At 67.3% G+C, this 15,130-nt stretch overlaps 1 protein-coding gene across 1 annotated transcript in view; it reads right to left on the bottom strand.

The window, feature by feature from the left end:
* Positions 1-6: 6 nt before the first annotated feature.
* Positions 7-15,130, bottom strand: part of DCHS1 (dachsous cadherin-related 1) — a 31,338-nt gene continuing 16,214 nt past the window's right edge. Inside the window, 16 exon segments of the mRNA XM_025193726.1 lie at positions 7-2,757; positions 2,998-3,136; positions 4,002-4,288; positions 4,500-4,630; positions 4,804-4,958; positions 5,169-5,380; positions 8,989-9,102; positions 9,542-10,405; positions 10,593-10,802; positions 10,908-11,033; positions 11,321-11,560; positions 11,919-12,753; positions 13,361-13,518; positions 13,825-13,921; positions 14,145-14,332; positions 14,433-15,130. The exon segment at positions 14,433-15,130 is cut by the window's right edge and continues 51 nt beyond it. Of these exon segments, the coding sequence (XP_025049511.1) occupies positions 116-2,757; positions 2,998-3,136; positions 4,002-4,288; positions 4,500-4,630; positions 4,804-4,958; positions 5,169-5,380; positions 8,989-9,102; positions 9,542-10,405; positions 10,593-10,802; positions 10,908-11,033; positions 11,321-11,560; positions 11,919-12,753; positions 13,361-13,518; positions 13,825-13,921; positions 14,145-14,332; positions 14,433-15,130 (7,096 nt within the window). The 3' untranslated portion in view covers positions 7-115.

Below are 15,130 nucleotides of genomic sequence, written 5' to 3'. Positions count from 1 at the left end.
AGCCCGCTGAGATCGGCGCCAGAGCCGTGCTGCCGGTGCGGACGGCCCCTGCCCCCCTGTCCCTGCCCTGCAGCGCTGGGGCGGCAGAGAGCCGAGCCGGGCGAGTCCCTCGGGGCTAGATCCTGAGCTCAGCCTCATCCGGGGGCTCCAGCGAGTGCTCGGCGCTGATGACGGAGGCGGAGGGCCCCTGGGAGACGCCGAAGGGGGAGACGACAGGGGAGCGGGCGGCCAGCGGGGACAGGGAGGGCGAGAAGCTGGGCGACATGGCGGAGGAGGAGATGGAGCCCTCGTGACTAATGGGCGAGCGGCGCAGGGACGACAGGTGCGGGAAGGTCCTGCCCACGGCCGGCTTGGGCGGCACCGACTTGGCGCCGGGGTGGGCCACGGCGGTGATGAGGGGCGGGGGATCGATGCGGGGCTTCGGCTCTGCCTTGGGCTTGGCCGGGAAGGGCTTGCGCAGCGAGCTCTCGTCCTTGAGCCGGGCGATCTCGGTGAAGACGCTGGCCAGCGGCTGGAACTGGGGGCACCAGTTGAGCAGGTAATCCCAGTTGTAGCTGCCGCGGAGCTCCTCGTCGCTGGCCACGATGGCGGTGAGCGAGCCCTCCACGGAGGGCTTGCCGTCCTCGGGGAAGGCGTAGTCCTTGGGGTGGCCGGAGACGCTGAGGCCGCAGCCCACGCCTAGGAAGGCGCTGCCGCCCCCGTCCTCGCGGTACAGCTGCGGGGGCTGCCCGGGCAGCAGCAAGCCGGAGCCCTTCTTGCTCTTGAACCACTGGGCGCCCTCCAGGGCGCCGGGCTCGCAGGAGATGTCGGAGAGCTGGTCGGCATCCTGCTGGATGCCAGAGTCGGGGCCGCGGGCGGCCAGGTGCTCCTGCAGGGAGGAGGTGATGCTGGCCACGCGGGGGTACTCGTTGATCATGCGGATCTCGTCGTCCTCGGCTGCCTCGGCCGAGCCACGGCCGCTGGAGTGCGAGGGGTCCAGGGAGCCACCCCGCGTGTAGGGCCCGGCCGGCTCAGTCCCGTAGCCCGGCAGGGTCTGGTGGTAGATGTGGTCCCCCCCGGGCAGCGCCGGCTCCTCGTGGCCCAGCTTCTGCAGGGAGCCGCTCTGCACGCGGCTAAGCTGCGCGTCCGGCTCCGACTTCTTGCGGCCGCGGCGCTGCCGGGAGCGGATCAGCGCCAGGACGATGGCCATGGTGGCCAGCACCACCACCACGCCCAGCGAGGCCGCCACGGCCACCACCAGCAGCAGGTTGAGCTCGGGGGCCAGGCCGAAGGTGGTGTGCGTGATGTCCACGGTGACCTGGGTGGAGGCCGAGCGGGAGCCGGGCAGCGGGCTGCGGGCCTGCACCCCCAGGCTCATCTCCCGGGGCTCCCGCTTGGCTCGGCCGGCCGGCTGCGGTTGGCTGTCCACCCGCAGGTACACGGCGCCTGTGGTCTGGTTGACGCCGAAGTAGGGCGAGGGCTTGGCCAGGGCATAGAGCACCACTCCATCCACCCCCTCGTCCTCATCCGTGGCCTCCACCCGGCCGATGCTCTGGCCCTTGCGGGCACCCTCGGGCACCTCAAAGTGGAAGGGGGGGGGCCCGGAGGCAAGGTGGAAGGGCGGGTCCTGGAAGACGGGGTCGTACTCGTCCTCGCCTGTCACCAGCACCCGCACGGTGACGGTGGCCGAGGCGTTGCCAGCGTCCACGGCCCGCACCAGCAGCTGGAAGGCCTTGGCACGCTCGTAGTCAAAGGTGAGGCGTGAACGCAGCTCCCCGGAGCTGCTGTTGATGGTGAAGGAGTCGTGGGCTTCAGCCGCGCCTGGTGCCCCCACGGGCTGGTCCAGCACCGTGTAGTGCAGCTCCCCAAAGGCGCCGGCGTCGGCGTCCACGGCACGCAGCGTGGTGACCAGCGTGCCGGGAGGAAGGTTCTCCCGCAGCCCGGCGCTCACCGTCTCCACCGGGAAGTAGGGCTTGTTGTCGTTGACGTCCTTCACCTCGATGGCGATGGGCACCAGGGCGAAGTGGCCCCCGGGGCCGTCGGACGCCTGCACCACCAGGGCATGCAGGGCCTGGGTCTCGCAGTCCAGGGGCTGCACCAGGCGCAGGGCGCCCGTGCTCTCGTGCAGCTGGAAAAGGCCGCGCTGGTCGCCGGAGCTGATGCTGTAGCGCACGCGGCCGTGGGGGCCGGAGTCGGCGTCCTGGGCCACTACCCGCAGCAGCTCGGTGCCGGGGGGGGCACTCTCGCTCACAGCCGCGCGGTACTCAGCACGGGCGAAGACGGGCGGGTTGTCATTGACGTCCAGCACGGTGACGAGCACGGGCATGGCGGTGCTGCGCTGCGGCAGGCCCCGGTCTGAGGCCGCAACTGTCAGGTTGTAGAGCGGCGTGGCCTCGAAGTCCAGCGGCTCCACCAGCACCAGGGCGCCCTGGGTGCGCAGGTGTCCGCCCACCCAGCCCACCCGGCTCTCCACCTGGAAGGCATTGCCGCCATTGCCGCTGACGATGGTGTAGTCGAAGCCAGCGTTCTCGCGGGACAGGTCGGCGTCGCCCGCCTCCAGCATCAGGACGGTGGTGCCGGGGCGCAGGTCCTCCGGCACGCAGGCATTGTAGTGCGGCTGCTGGAAGGCCGGGCTGTGGTCATTCACGTCCACCACCCGGATCTGCACCGTGGCCCAAGCCGAGAGCCCGGGCGAGCCCCCGTCACGGGCCTCCACCACCAGGTCCAGCGTGGGCCGGCTTGCATCGAAGGCTGCCCGCCGCGTGGTGAACAGCGTCCCTGCGGGGTGCAGCGGTGTCAGCACGTGCTGCGGGGAGGGACAGCGGGGCCGGGACCCCGGGTAGGAAGGGGAAGGTGTGGGGGATTGGGGCTGGTTGCAGAGAGCCCTGAGAGGGTGGCCGGCAGGACTGGCAGCTCCAGACCACGGGCCCCAGCTCTGCCCCAGGGAGTGGGCAACTGGGGAACAGCCCCACAAGGTCCCGGTGGGACGGAGTCGCCCTGGCCCCAGCCCGCACGCACCATTGCTGGGGTCGATGGAGACGCCGGCGCTTGGCGTGGCCAGGTGGAAGGTGAACTCCCCGTTGCTGCCGGAGTCGCGATCTGTGGCGCTGACAGTGAGGATGGCGCTGCCTGCGGGTGTGTTCTCCAGCAGGGTCACCTGGAAGGCAGTGCAGAGGGGCCCGGCGTGGTGAGGGTCTGGGGCACACCTGGGGCAATCCCTCCCCTGCTAACATCCGTCCAGCTCTGGAGGGGCGCAGGGGTCGGGTGGCAGACCCGGCACCCTCACACCCCAGTCTGGACACAGCATCTCGACTGCCCCGGCCCCAGAAGGTGTGCAGAGATGACCCTGCCACCCTGGGGCCGGTTGGGGGTTGCATGGGCCCATCAGCCCAACCCCTCTTGTCCAACCCATTGCAGTGCCCGGCACAACCGCGTTACCCTCACCCATGCAAGGACTGACGGGGCCACAGCCTGGCTGGGCAGCAGCTGGGGACACGGGTGAGACTGGACACAGGGACCATGGTGCCACCCGAGAGGCTCGGTGCTGGCAGAGCCCAGGGACGCACCATTGCCAGGATGCCCACAGCATCCTGGAGAGGCTCCTGTGTGCACGCAGACACACGTGCAGGTTGTGCCCATGCTGGGCCAGTGCTGTGGGATCTGAGCGCCCGGAGTGTGTGCATGCACACATGCACGTGTGTACATGTGCATGCATATGGCTGGTGCAGCCAAGCCTGCAGCACTTACATGCTATTGACCTCAGATGCACGTGTGCATGTTTGAAGCCTGCAGTGCATAACGGGGCTTAGTGTATGCATGAAGCCTGCAGTACTCACTGGGGTCTGATGTGTGCCTCCAGAGCATGTAATCCTAGGCTCTGTGCATGTGTGCCTGTACGTGAGACCTGGAGAACTTGCTGGAGACCCTGACGTGAATGTGTGTGCATGTGTGGAGCCTGCGGTACTTGCTAGATCCCAGCGTGCATGTGCATGCGCACACATGTGGGGCCTGCAGGGCGGTACCTGGTAGAGGCCTTGGCTGAAGACAGGGGCGTTGTCATTGATGTCCTCCACGATGACGGTGAGGTTGGCCTCGGCCTCGTGGCGGGAGTCCGAGGCACGGACAGTCAGGGCGTAGCGGCTGCGCTGCTCGTGGTCCAGGGGCCCCGTCAGGGCAATGCGGCCACCGTAGCGCAGGACCCCGAAGGTGCCGGCCGCGTCGCCGTCCAGCACCAGCGCATAGGACAGGGCTGGACCCGAGTCCACGTCATTCCCTGTCACCTGCGTGATCTCGGTGCCCAGCAGTGTGTCTGTGGGGAGAGGGTGTGAGTGCCTTACCTTCCTCCCTCCCTCCTCCCCATGCTCTCCCTAGGCTCAGGGCCACAGCTCGGGGAGACGTGAACCGGGCTCAGGATGGGGCTCAGCCCTCCGGGAACTGGGCATGCACCACCGCCATTGGCATGTTCAGGGGCACCCTGGTCTGACTGCCCGCTGTCCTGCCCCTGGCCTAGCCCCACTTACTTTCGGGCACCCGCACCTCCCAGGGCAGCGGGATGGTGGGGCTGTTGTCGTTGACATCCATCACCACCACGGTCAGCGTGGCCGAGCCCACAAGGGGTGGGTTCCCGCGGTCCACCGCCGTCAACACCAGCCTGCCGGGAGAGGCAGGGCCATGGCATCAGTGCCCGAGTGCCCGCACTGATGCCAGCTCTGGGCTGCTGCACACCACGCCCACACCCACGCACAGTACCACGGCCCCCAGACCCTCACGCCCGGGCTCGGGCAAGCACTGCCCTCGCAGCTGGACGTGGGTGCCTGCGCTCACCGTGTCTGGGACCAGATCTCACGGTCCAGGATGGCAGCGGTGGTGATGGCCCCGGTCTGGGCATCGATGTGGTACAGCCCGTTCATGGGCAGCGACTGGTTGATCGCATAGGTCACCTGCCCGTTGGCCCCCTGGTCCAGGTCGTCAGCCAGGACCTGTGAAGCAGCATGGAGGGGCAGCAGGACAGAGCTGACCGAGAGCCCCAGCCCCAGGGGCAGATATGGTCCCAGTTTAGCCCTGCTCCCCTCCTGCTCAGGTGAACAAGCCCCTGCCCAGCACACCCTTCCCGCAGCCAGCCTGGCTCTCGGACCCCCGGTGAGGGGTCCCAGGCTGCCAGGTCCTGCGCCACGCCAGGACGGCCCTACCTGGATGACGGGCGAGTCGTAGCCCTGCGCCTCCCAGATGAAGGCCACGTAGTTCTGCAGCTGGAAGCGTGGCAGGTTGTCGTTCACATCCTGCAGGTTGAGGTTCACGGCCGTGAAGCCGAAGGCGGACGGCGTCTCGGCTTGCACCACCAAACCCAGCCGCGGGCTGGCCTCAAAGTCCAGGCTTCTCGAGTCCCGCACCGAGATGGTCCCTGTGAGACGGGGCAGGGCATGAAACCTGGCACCATGGTCCCACATGCTTCAGCCTTTTCGCCGGCAGCCCTCCATCCCTGCAGCGCCTGTGACCTTGCAACTGCTGCTGCGTTTCTCCCTGCGCCCGGGGCTGGCAGCATCGCACGGACGCAGCAGGGCCGGGACAGGATCAGGTGCTGCCAGGGCCAGATAAGCCATCAGCACAGAGTGGCCCCCCACGACAGACCACGACCCTGATGTGGTCATTAGGACGCAGGGCACCACTGCAATCTGCAGCTGCAGCGTGGCAGCCCCAGCGCCAGGGTGAGGAGCGGGTGCCGGGCATCACGAGCACGGCTCTCCTGCCTCCCAGCTGTCCCCTCCTGGCACCGGCTTGCTGACCCCCGCACGATCAAGCCAGGCGTGGATAGTGGACAAGCTTTTATTTTCTTTGGAAAATTTTTGGTGTTCCAGGTCAAATTAGCCAGATCAGGTCCGAATCCTTTTGATTAAGCAAAGCTCAATCATTCAAAAATATTGTGGTGCTGCAACCGGCAAGTATCCTCCACCCCAGACTTTCCAGCCTGGGGCTTCAGGTACTTCCAAATCCATCGGCAAGCGTCCTACGTGCAGACCCAAGCCTGGAGGCGTGGGGTTTGGATGTCCCCGAGTTTTGCTTGCCCTCAGCCAATGCCGCAGAAGAAAGCTAGGGAGTCCTCCGTTTCCATAAAACCGCTGCGTAGCCGAGATCCTCCCACTGGAAACTGGCCAGTGGGAAGCTAACTATGAGGCTCTCGTAGGGAGTCCTGTCTGCATTGGACCGGAGACCGACCTCCATTACACACGGCCATTTAAATCCATTTCAGCTCAGGTACCAGACCAGTGCACGTCCACTTGACCTTAGCCCACAAGAGGCCGAGAAGCAGTGGACACTGTCCGTGTCCACCACATGCTTGGCCACGGCTGCCGGTGGAAGGGCAGCTAAGCTTATCGGCACCAAAGGAACTGGCGGAGGGGAACCTGGAGCCCGTGCCAATAGGAATTACCCATCCAGGGAGACGGCAGGGTTACCAGAGGGCTGGAAAAGGGCAAGAAGGACCCGGGGAACTGCAAACCGCTCAGCCATGCCTCAGTACAAAGGAAAGTCCCAAAGCAGAGCCTAGGAAAGTCCATCTGCAAGCATCTGGAGGAGCAAGGGCTGGTGTAAGCAGCCAGCATGGATTTGCTAAGAACAAACAGTGCCAAACAAACTTGATCTCCTTCAGCTAGAGCCAGCTAGGCAGAGGAAGGGAACGCCGCGGCTCTCGCGTAGCTGGACTCCAGCAAGGATTTTGTCCGAACCCCACACAACCTTCTCCTAAACAAATTGGAGAAACATGGGCTGGACAAAGCTGCGATGAGGAGGGCAGGCAACTGGCTCACTAGCTGCAAGCCAAGGGCTGTTATAAATGGACCCACGTCAGAACGGCAGGAGGCTTCGAGGGGAGCCCCACAGCGGCCTGGTGCTGTTCGATGGGTTTGTTAACGAGTTGGACACCAACCTAAGAAGCTTCTGGAGCAAGTTTGTGGATGACGTGAAACTGGGAAGGATCGTGAACGTGGTGGAGGACACGAGTGCGATTCAGAAGGATCTCGATGGATTGGAAAGCTGGGCTGGAGCTCATGGGTTGCAGTTCAGTGTGGACAAATGCAAAGTGCTGCAGCTCAGGAGAAAGTCAGTAACAGACACAGAACGGGGCACCCCGGGCGGCACGGCAGCTCTTTGGGGCAGGACTCGGGAGCCCTGGTAGAGCAGAGACTCAGCAGTGTGATGCAGCCACACGAAAGGCCAGCGCGGTTCCGGATGCACCAAGAGGCACCAGGTGCGAGACACGGGAGGTGACAGCATCTCTCTGCTCAGCCCTGGTCCGGCCTCGTCTGGATCCTGGGTGCGGCTTCACATTTTAGAAGGCCAGGAACAATTAGAGAGGATCCAGAAGCAGGTGACAAAGATGATCAAGGGCTTGGAAAACAAGTCCTGCGAGGACAGCCTGAAGGAGCTGGGGGGAAAAGCGCTGAAGAGGGGACACGACAGCAGCCTGCAAATCCCTGAAGGGCTGCCAGCAAGAAAAGGGAAAACCCCTTTTTTCCCATTGATTCAGGGCTGGACCCACAGCAAGGGCTTGAGGTTGCAGCAAAGCAGGTCTAGGCTGGATCGCAGCAAACACGTCTCCCTGTCAGAGCAGGGAGGCCACGGGCTGGGCGCCCAGGGAAGGGGGACTGCATCGCCGGGGGGTCCCGGCACAGGCTGCACAGGTGCTGGGCAGGGGGCGTCCAGCAGCAGCGATGCCCGGAGCATGCAGGGACGAGCGGCAGCGGGATGCCCCGGAGAAGCCCCCACCCTGAGCACTGGGAGCTCCCGAGGACCCTGCTCCCAGAGCCGGGGCTGGACAGGCGCATGCGCAGCTGCAGGAGGAGGAGGCAGAGCTGCACCCAGCCTGGCCGTGGCAGGAGATGCGCCCGTGGGGGGGGCACAGCCTGGAGATCGGGCTGTGCGGCGCGGGTCCTGCTGGCTAGTCCCAGGGTGCAGGGCAGAGCGAGGGGTCATTTTCCCCTCTCCTGTCGCTACAGTGGTCAGAGGTGGGTTTCCACCGTCCTCAAAGCTGGGGCTGGGGCTGGGCTGTGCCAGTGCTCCTGCTGGGACCAACCTGCAGGGTCCTGGTCGGAGGGTCTTGCCCCTGCGCTCAGGATCAGACCGACGCTGCACGGGGGGCAGGAAGGGATCCGCCCCGGTCAGCTCAGCATGGCCCCGGGACTCCCCTTTTTCTGCAGCAGGGTCCCGGCCTCTGCCTGGGGTTTCTGGAGCAGATGCCAAGGGCAGGGGCAGGGCCTGCGCCCCTGGCTTTGTCTGCGATAGGGTCCGGTTCTGGGTCCGCGGTGTGAGGGTGGCTCGCAGGGCCCAGCAAGATGGGCGTCCAGATGCTTTTTGAAGACTGCCAGGGTGGGTGATTGTACCGCCTCCGGGGCAGCCTGTTCCAGACCCTCGGCACTCGACGTGTAAAGGAGTTTTTCCTTATGTCTGAAGCGATCTTCAATCAGTTTGTGCCCATTATTTCTAGTCCTCCCCTGGGGGGCTTGGTGAATAGTTACTCTCCCAGGCCCTGATGTGCGCCCCTGATATACTTATAGGCTGCTACCGAGACCCCTCTGAGTCTTGTCTTCTCCAGGCTGAACAGTCCCAAGTCTTTCAGCCTCTCCTCGCATGACCTGGTCTCTCACATGAGAACAGGAAGCGTGGGGACAGGATTTCCCGGGGAAGCCCTGGGCTCGGGTGGGAACATTTCCTCACCAAGCTGCAGGGATGATGCAGCCACGAGACGGGACGGAGCCTCCTAGGAGCCACCCTAGGGGTGACGGGGTCCTGGGGGGACTCGACACCTGGGAACGCACGTCCACACTCAGCAGCTGTGCTCACCAGGGGGACAGGGCAGGGGCTGCGCACGCACGTGCATGTATACAGATACACACAGGTGCCTGTGGTTGTGCACACGCATACATGCCTGCACCACCGGGACTAGCTCAGGACACACACACACGTGCATGCACACACACATGTAGGGTGGCTGCCCTCACCGCCACACTGCCATACCTGAGTGGGGCTGGATGAGGAAGGTGCCCCTCTCATTGCCGCTAACGATGCTGTAGGTGATGCGCCCCGAGGAGCCGCCCGCGTGCATGGCTTGGACGGTCACCACCGCGGTGCCTGGTGACAGGGGACAGTGTCAATACCGCGGGAGCAGGGCACAGGCACTCCAGGGCCCCACAGCTCCTGCGGCACTGCCCACCCCTGGGGCACCCGAGGCCACACCGCTGCCCCAGGGGAGACTATCTGGTGGGCTGCAACAGGGTTGGGGGGGGGCACTGGGTTCTGGGATAACTGTGGGGGCTCAGAAGCAGGAGTCTGGGTTCCTATCATGGCCGCTGGAGCATCATTACCGACTGCAGCCCCCAGCCCCAGTGCCCTCGACCCCCACGCGCCCCGTGGCCCCCAGTGCCCCGCTGCTCCCCTAGTTCTGCAGTGCTGCATGCCATGCACGCCGTTCCCAGCACCCCCTACCCAGGCCGCCCCAGCCAGGCCCCTAGTCCTGCCTCCCCCAGCTCCTGCTCCCCTCAACCCAGACCCGTGTGCCCTCGTGGCGCACCAGCGGCAGCGTTCTCCGGCAGGGCCACCTCGCTGGTGCTGCGGGGGAAGCGCACGCCGCGGTCGCCCTCGTCCTGCAGGCGGATGACCACCACGCCGGTGGAGGACAATGCTGGCTGGCCCTGGGCAGTGGCCAGAACAAAGAGGGTGCGCTGGCGGGGGCCCAGCGAGCTCAGGGGCTGCAGCAGCTGGATGGCGCCGGAGCAGGAGTTGATGGCAAAGCCGGGGGTGGGGGCAGCGAAGCGGTACAGCACAGATGCATTGGCGCCCGCATCCCGGTCCTCGGCCCGCAGCGTGGCCACCACCTGCTTGGGCGGCGTGTGGTGTGGCAGAGTGATGGTGAGGGGGCTTTGCAGGAAGGTGGGCGCGTGGTCGTTCACGTCCTGTACGGTCACCGTCACGCGCACGGCCGCACTCTTGGGCTCCCAGGGCGCTGAGTCCACGGCCGTGGCCAGGAAGCTGTAGCTGGGGCGGCGCTCACGGTCCAGTGCCTGGGCGCTGGTGATGCGCCCGCTCTCTGGGTCTACCTGGAAGGTGCCCAGCGACTCATTGCCCAAGTAGTAGGAGACGCGCCCGTTGGTGCCCTCGTCAGGGTCCTGCGCCACTAGCTGCAGCACCAGTGCGCCCACAGGCAGGTCCTCAGGCACCTCCATGGCGTAGGCGGCCTCAGCGAACCGTGGCGCGTGGTCATTGAGGTCCAGCACCCGCACGTGCACTGTGGTGGTGGCACTGCGCTGCGGCATCCCGTGGTCACATGCCACCACGGTCAGGACGTAGGCGGCTGTGTGCTCCCGGTCCAGGCTGTGCGCAGTGGACAGGATGCCCGAGGCTGGGTCCAGGCTGAAGTCCTGGGCAGGGTCCCCGTCTGCGGGATAAGGAAGGGGCTGGCAGATGAGCACAGACACCGCGGCGGAGCAGGGCCCACCTAGCAGGGGGCAGAGCCCCGAGCTGGGGACAGACCGCTCCAGCTTGCAGGGCAGGCAGGGGAGAGCGGCTGCCCGATGCAGGAGCCTGTGGGGGCAGGGGTGGGGGTGCTGGCACCCACGGCTCACCTTCCACGTAGTACTCCAGGCGCCCATTCTCGCCGGCGTCGGGGTCCGTCGCCCGCAGCACGTGCAGCATCACACGGCTCTCGTTCTCGGGCACCTCCAGGGAGCAGGACTGACTCTCGAAGTGGGGCGCATGGTCGTTCTCGTCCCCCACCAGGACGCGCACCGTTGCTTTGGCCACATTGGGGGGCAAGCCGCTGTCCCGGGCGTACACTGCAGGGAGGCGGGAGCTGCAGACCCGCCAGCACCAGGCCCCCCAGCTCCCAGCCCTGGTGACCCCCTCCCTTTGTGTCTGGGGACCCTGCGTCGCCCCTGTACCCGTCAGCACGTGCAGCTCCTGCTCCTCCCGGTCCAGGGCCCGCGTGGTGGTGATGAGCCCGGTCTGCGGGTGGATGGAGAAGGGTCCCCCGGAGAGGCCCCCGTACCTCACCTCCCCGTTGGCACCTGCAGAGAGACCCTGGGTGAGGGGTGGGGAGCTGCAAAGGGCCCATGGGGACTGGCCCCACTCCCCACCGGGGGGCAAGGCCAGGGCCGGGGTCAGGGGCAGGGGTGGGAGTTGGGTGGGGGAGGAAGGCAGGGGAGGGGAGCTGCTACTACACAAGAAGGGGCAGTGACAGGGCCACGATGGCCCCCCAGGACCCTCGCCCCTCTAGCAAAGGCAATGACCCCTGCACTGGGCGGCTGAGGCACCACTGCCCGTCCCCATCTCCCAGCCCATCCCTGGCACTCACCCAGGTCGCGGTCGGTGGCCCGGACCTGCAGCACGGAGGTGCCGGAGGGCAGGTTCTCGCGCACGCCGGCCTCATAGTCGGGCTGGGTGAAGACGGGCGCTTCATCGTTGACGTCCAGCACCAGCACGGACAGCAGCTGCGCGGCCGAGCGCCGCGGGAAGCCGTGGTCCGTGGCCACCACCGTCAGATTGTGCTGTGCCACCTCCTCGCGGTCCAGCGCCCGCACGATGGACAGCGCACCTGGGGAGGAGGGGGGAGCCTCAGGGGGGGAGCCAAGCAGGGCAGTGGGGTCACGGGGTCAGGCTGAGCTGGGGGCAGGGGGTCACCAGGCATGGGCTGAGCCTGGGGCAAGATGGTCGAGTCAGCTGGGCCACGACTGCCGCAACTGCCCCCGGCCCCGGCACCTCCCACGCTGGGCAGCCAGGCCCCCCGGACCCTGCGACCCCATGACCCCGGCCCCCATTCAGCCCTGGTTTGCCCACGTCCCCCCACCACCTCTGCTCCAGCAATCATGGCTCGGCAAGCTTTGCACTCTGCAGGCCCTTGTGACCCCCCCACAGCTGTCTCAGCAGGCCCCCCCACCCTGCAAGCCCCTTACCGGTGCTGGGGTTGAGGTGGAAGCGGCCGTCGGCGTTGCCTGCCCGCAGCGCGTAGCTGACGCGGCCGTTCTCGCCCAGGTCACCGTCCCGCGCCACCACGTGCAGGGCCACGAAGCCGGTAGGCTGGTCCTCCACCACGCGCACGGCGCTGGGCGACAGGAACGTGGGCACGTTGTCATTCTCGTCCGTCACAAAGACACGGGCGGTGACAGCGGCTGAGCGGCGCTGGCTTGCATTGCGCGCTTGGTCCGTGGCCTCCACCACCAGCAGGAAGGATGCGGCGGTCTCGCGATCCAACGCCCGGAGCAGGCTCAGGGTGCCCGAGTGCGCGTCCAGCTGGAAGGAGGCACCGGAGGGCTCCTGGCGCAGCAGGGTGTAGCGCACCTGGCTGTTGGGGCCGGCCCCGTCCCCGTCCAGCGCCTGGAAGGTGAAGACGGAGGCGCCGGCCGGCGTGTTCTCGGGCACCACGATGGTGACGGGGTCCTCGGGGAAGGCGGGCGCCTGGTCGTTGCGGTCCTGCACCAGAATCTGCACCAGCACCAGGCGGCTAGCGGGGTAGCCGCGCTGCGTGTCCTCCGCGCTCACCTGCAGCGTGTGCCGCGCCCGCACCTCGTAGTCCAGCTCCCGGGCTGCGTAGATCTCGCCCGTCGAGCTGTCCACCACGAAGGTGCCGTCCCCGCTGCCCCCCACCAGCGTGTACGTCACCTGCCCTCGTGCAGGGGCATCCGTCGGTGCCACTGACCCAATCACCGATCCTGGCTTCACCCCCTCCATGGGCTGCAGCGTCAGCACCGTGGCGTCTGGCCGTGGCACCGCTCGGGAGGACGGCAGCACCTGCAGGGGGGAGGGGAGGGGCAGTGAGGGGGAGCATATGGGTGGGGAGCAGTGGGGCCTGGATGCAGCGCGGGGCTGTTTGGCACCGGGATGGGGCAGGAGCCGCAGTGCAGGCGTGCCAGGGACCAGGGTGGAGGTCATGGCTGCGGCGCACCAGGTAACAAAGCCAGTCCGGGCTGAAGCAAGGCTGTGGGTGCAGGGTGTTACAGGGAGGACAGACGGGCAGGGGTTCATTGGGATGTGGTGCTGAGGGTCTGCAGGACAGAGGTGTGGCTGACACAGGGTCGGCCCGGTGCAGATCCACCTTGGGAAGGACGGGGCAGCTGGGCTGGCCCTGCATGGGGGAGCCCAGACTGCCATGAAGGCAGGGGTGCAGCACCTTGGCACTGGTGTCCTGAGCCAGGCTGGGGCTCCAGGGCCTCACGGGAGACGCCCGCACAGCAGGATGGGGCAGATGAGCTGCTGGGGCTGGAGAAAGAAGGGGGCAGACAGCTGTGGCCAAAGTGTGGGCACATCTGGGGGGGCAACCTGTGAGCTTGGCAAAGCCACGTGTGTCCGTGCCAGCCGTGCAAAGCCATGGTCTGCAGGGCGTGGAGGGGCCGCGCACCTGAATGCGGATGACGGCCGAGGTGCTGCGGGGCACCATGCCCTGGTCGCTGGCTGCCACGGTGAAGAGGTACTCGGCCCGGTCAGCGTGGCGTAGCATCGTGGCCGTGCGCAGCTCCCCCGTGGCCACGTGCAGCGTGAAGCGCTCGGCCCAAGCTCCTGCGGAGAGAAGGGGACACACTGCATGGGGCAGGGGCTAGCACAGGTTGGGGCATTGACACGGGGGAGCACTGGGGGAGGCTGGGCTCACGGGGCACAGGAACTGGGGCATCGGACACGGAGGAACATGGTCGGGGAGGCTGGGTTGACAGGAGGCAGGGGCTGGCTGGAGCTGGGTTGTTGGACATGGGGGAACGTGGGCGGGGGGGCGCTGGGTTGACAGGACACGGGGACCGGGGTGTCAGACACGGGGGATGGTGGGGACATGGCCGGGGCAGGGTCACACCACTCACCCCCGCCCAGTACCTGTCAGCGAGTAGGTGACGGTCCCGTTTTCGCCCTCATCGGGGTCCTTGGCCTGCAGCGAGGCGACCAGGTGCCCCGACGGCTTCTCTTCCAGCACCTGCCACAGAGCCGGGGGGAGTGGGGCACTGAAGACTGCATCGCTGCTGGTGCCCGGACCCCCGCCCAGGCCCCACCATCCCCTGCCCAGGCACCGTCACCCCAGCCCAGAGCCTGTCTCCAGCACAAGCCCCATTGCCCGGCCCACCAAAGGCCCCCTGCCCCTGGAGCTCCTGCCCCCACAACCCCCACCTGCCCCGGGCGCCCGTCCCCCTGGCTCCCACCTGCACCGGGAGCTCCTGCCCGGCAGCCACGTGCAGGAAGGCGGGCGCGTTGTCGTTCTCGTCCAGCACGGTGACGTGGACGGTGCCCGTGGCACTGCGTGGCGGCGTCCCCCCATCCTGCACGATCACCAGCAGCTGGTAGCTGGACTGCTGCTCTCGGTCCAGGCTGCGTCGGGCGCTCAGCTCCCCTGCGGGAACGTGGGCGCGCTCAGCCCCTCGGCGCCTCGAGACAGCCCGCGGGGCAGCCGCTCCCAGCACCGCCCCAGCATCCCCTCCCCAGCCCCTCACCGGTCTGCGTGTGGACGAGGAAGCTGGGGTCGTGCTGCAGGAGGCGGTAGGTGAGCCGGCTGTTCTGGCCCGCATCCCGGTCGCTGGCCGTCACCCGGCCCACGCCGGTGCCGGGAGGCTGGTTCTCAGGCACGGTGAAGAAGTAGCGCTCCTCGCTGAGCCGTGGGCTGTTGTCGTTCTCGTCGGTGACGCTCACCCGTGCCTCGCCTCCCGCGGCCTTCGCGCCTGACCCCCAGCCACTCTCGGGCACGATGCCGAAGCTGGCGGCATCCCCGTCGGCCCGCAGGTGGTAGGTGAGGGGGGCAGCGCCCGCGTCCCGCGCCAGCGCCCGCACCTGCAGGAAGCGGGTGGCTACGGGCGTGCCCTCGCGCACCTCCACGCGGTAGATGAGCGTGTCGAACAGCGGCCCATGGTCGTGCACCGCCTGCACGTGCACCAGCAGGGTGAAGGTGGCGCTGAGCTGGGGCGTGCCTCCGTCCCGCGCCACGATCACCAGCCCATACGGGGCGCCGGCCTCGGGGGGCAGCACGCCCACTAGCCGCACCGTGCCGGAGGCGCGCTCCACGCTGAAAACCCCGTCCCCGCCCGATGCCAGCTCGAAGTGCACCTGCCCGTTGGCCCCGCTGTCGCGGTCCTCGGCCTGCAGCGTGTAGACCGCCGTGCCGGGGGCAGTGGCCGCGGGCAGCAAGGTGGAGGCG

Source organism: Alligator sinensis, unplaced genomic scaffold, assembly GCF_000455745.1.
Source record: "Alligator sinensis unplaced genomic scaffold, ASM45574v1 scaffold948_1, whole genome shotgun sequence".
Classification (NCBI taxonomy): domain Eukaryota; kingdom Metazoa; phylum Chordata; order Crocodylia; family Alligatoridae; genus Alligator; species Alligator sinensis.
Note: the sequence above shows the minus strand (reverse complement) of the source record. Positions and strands in the feature narration are given on the sequence as shown.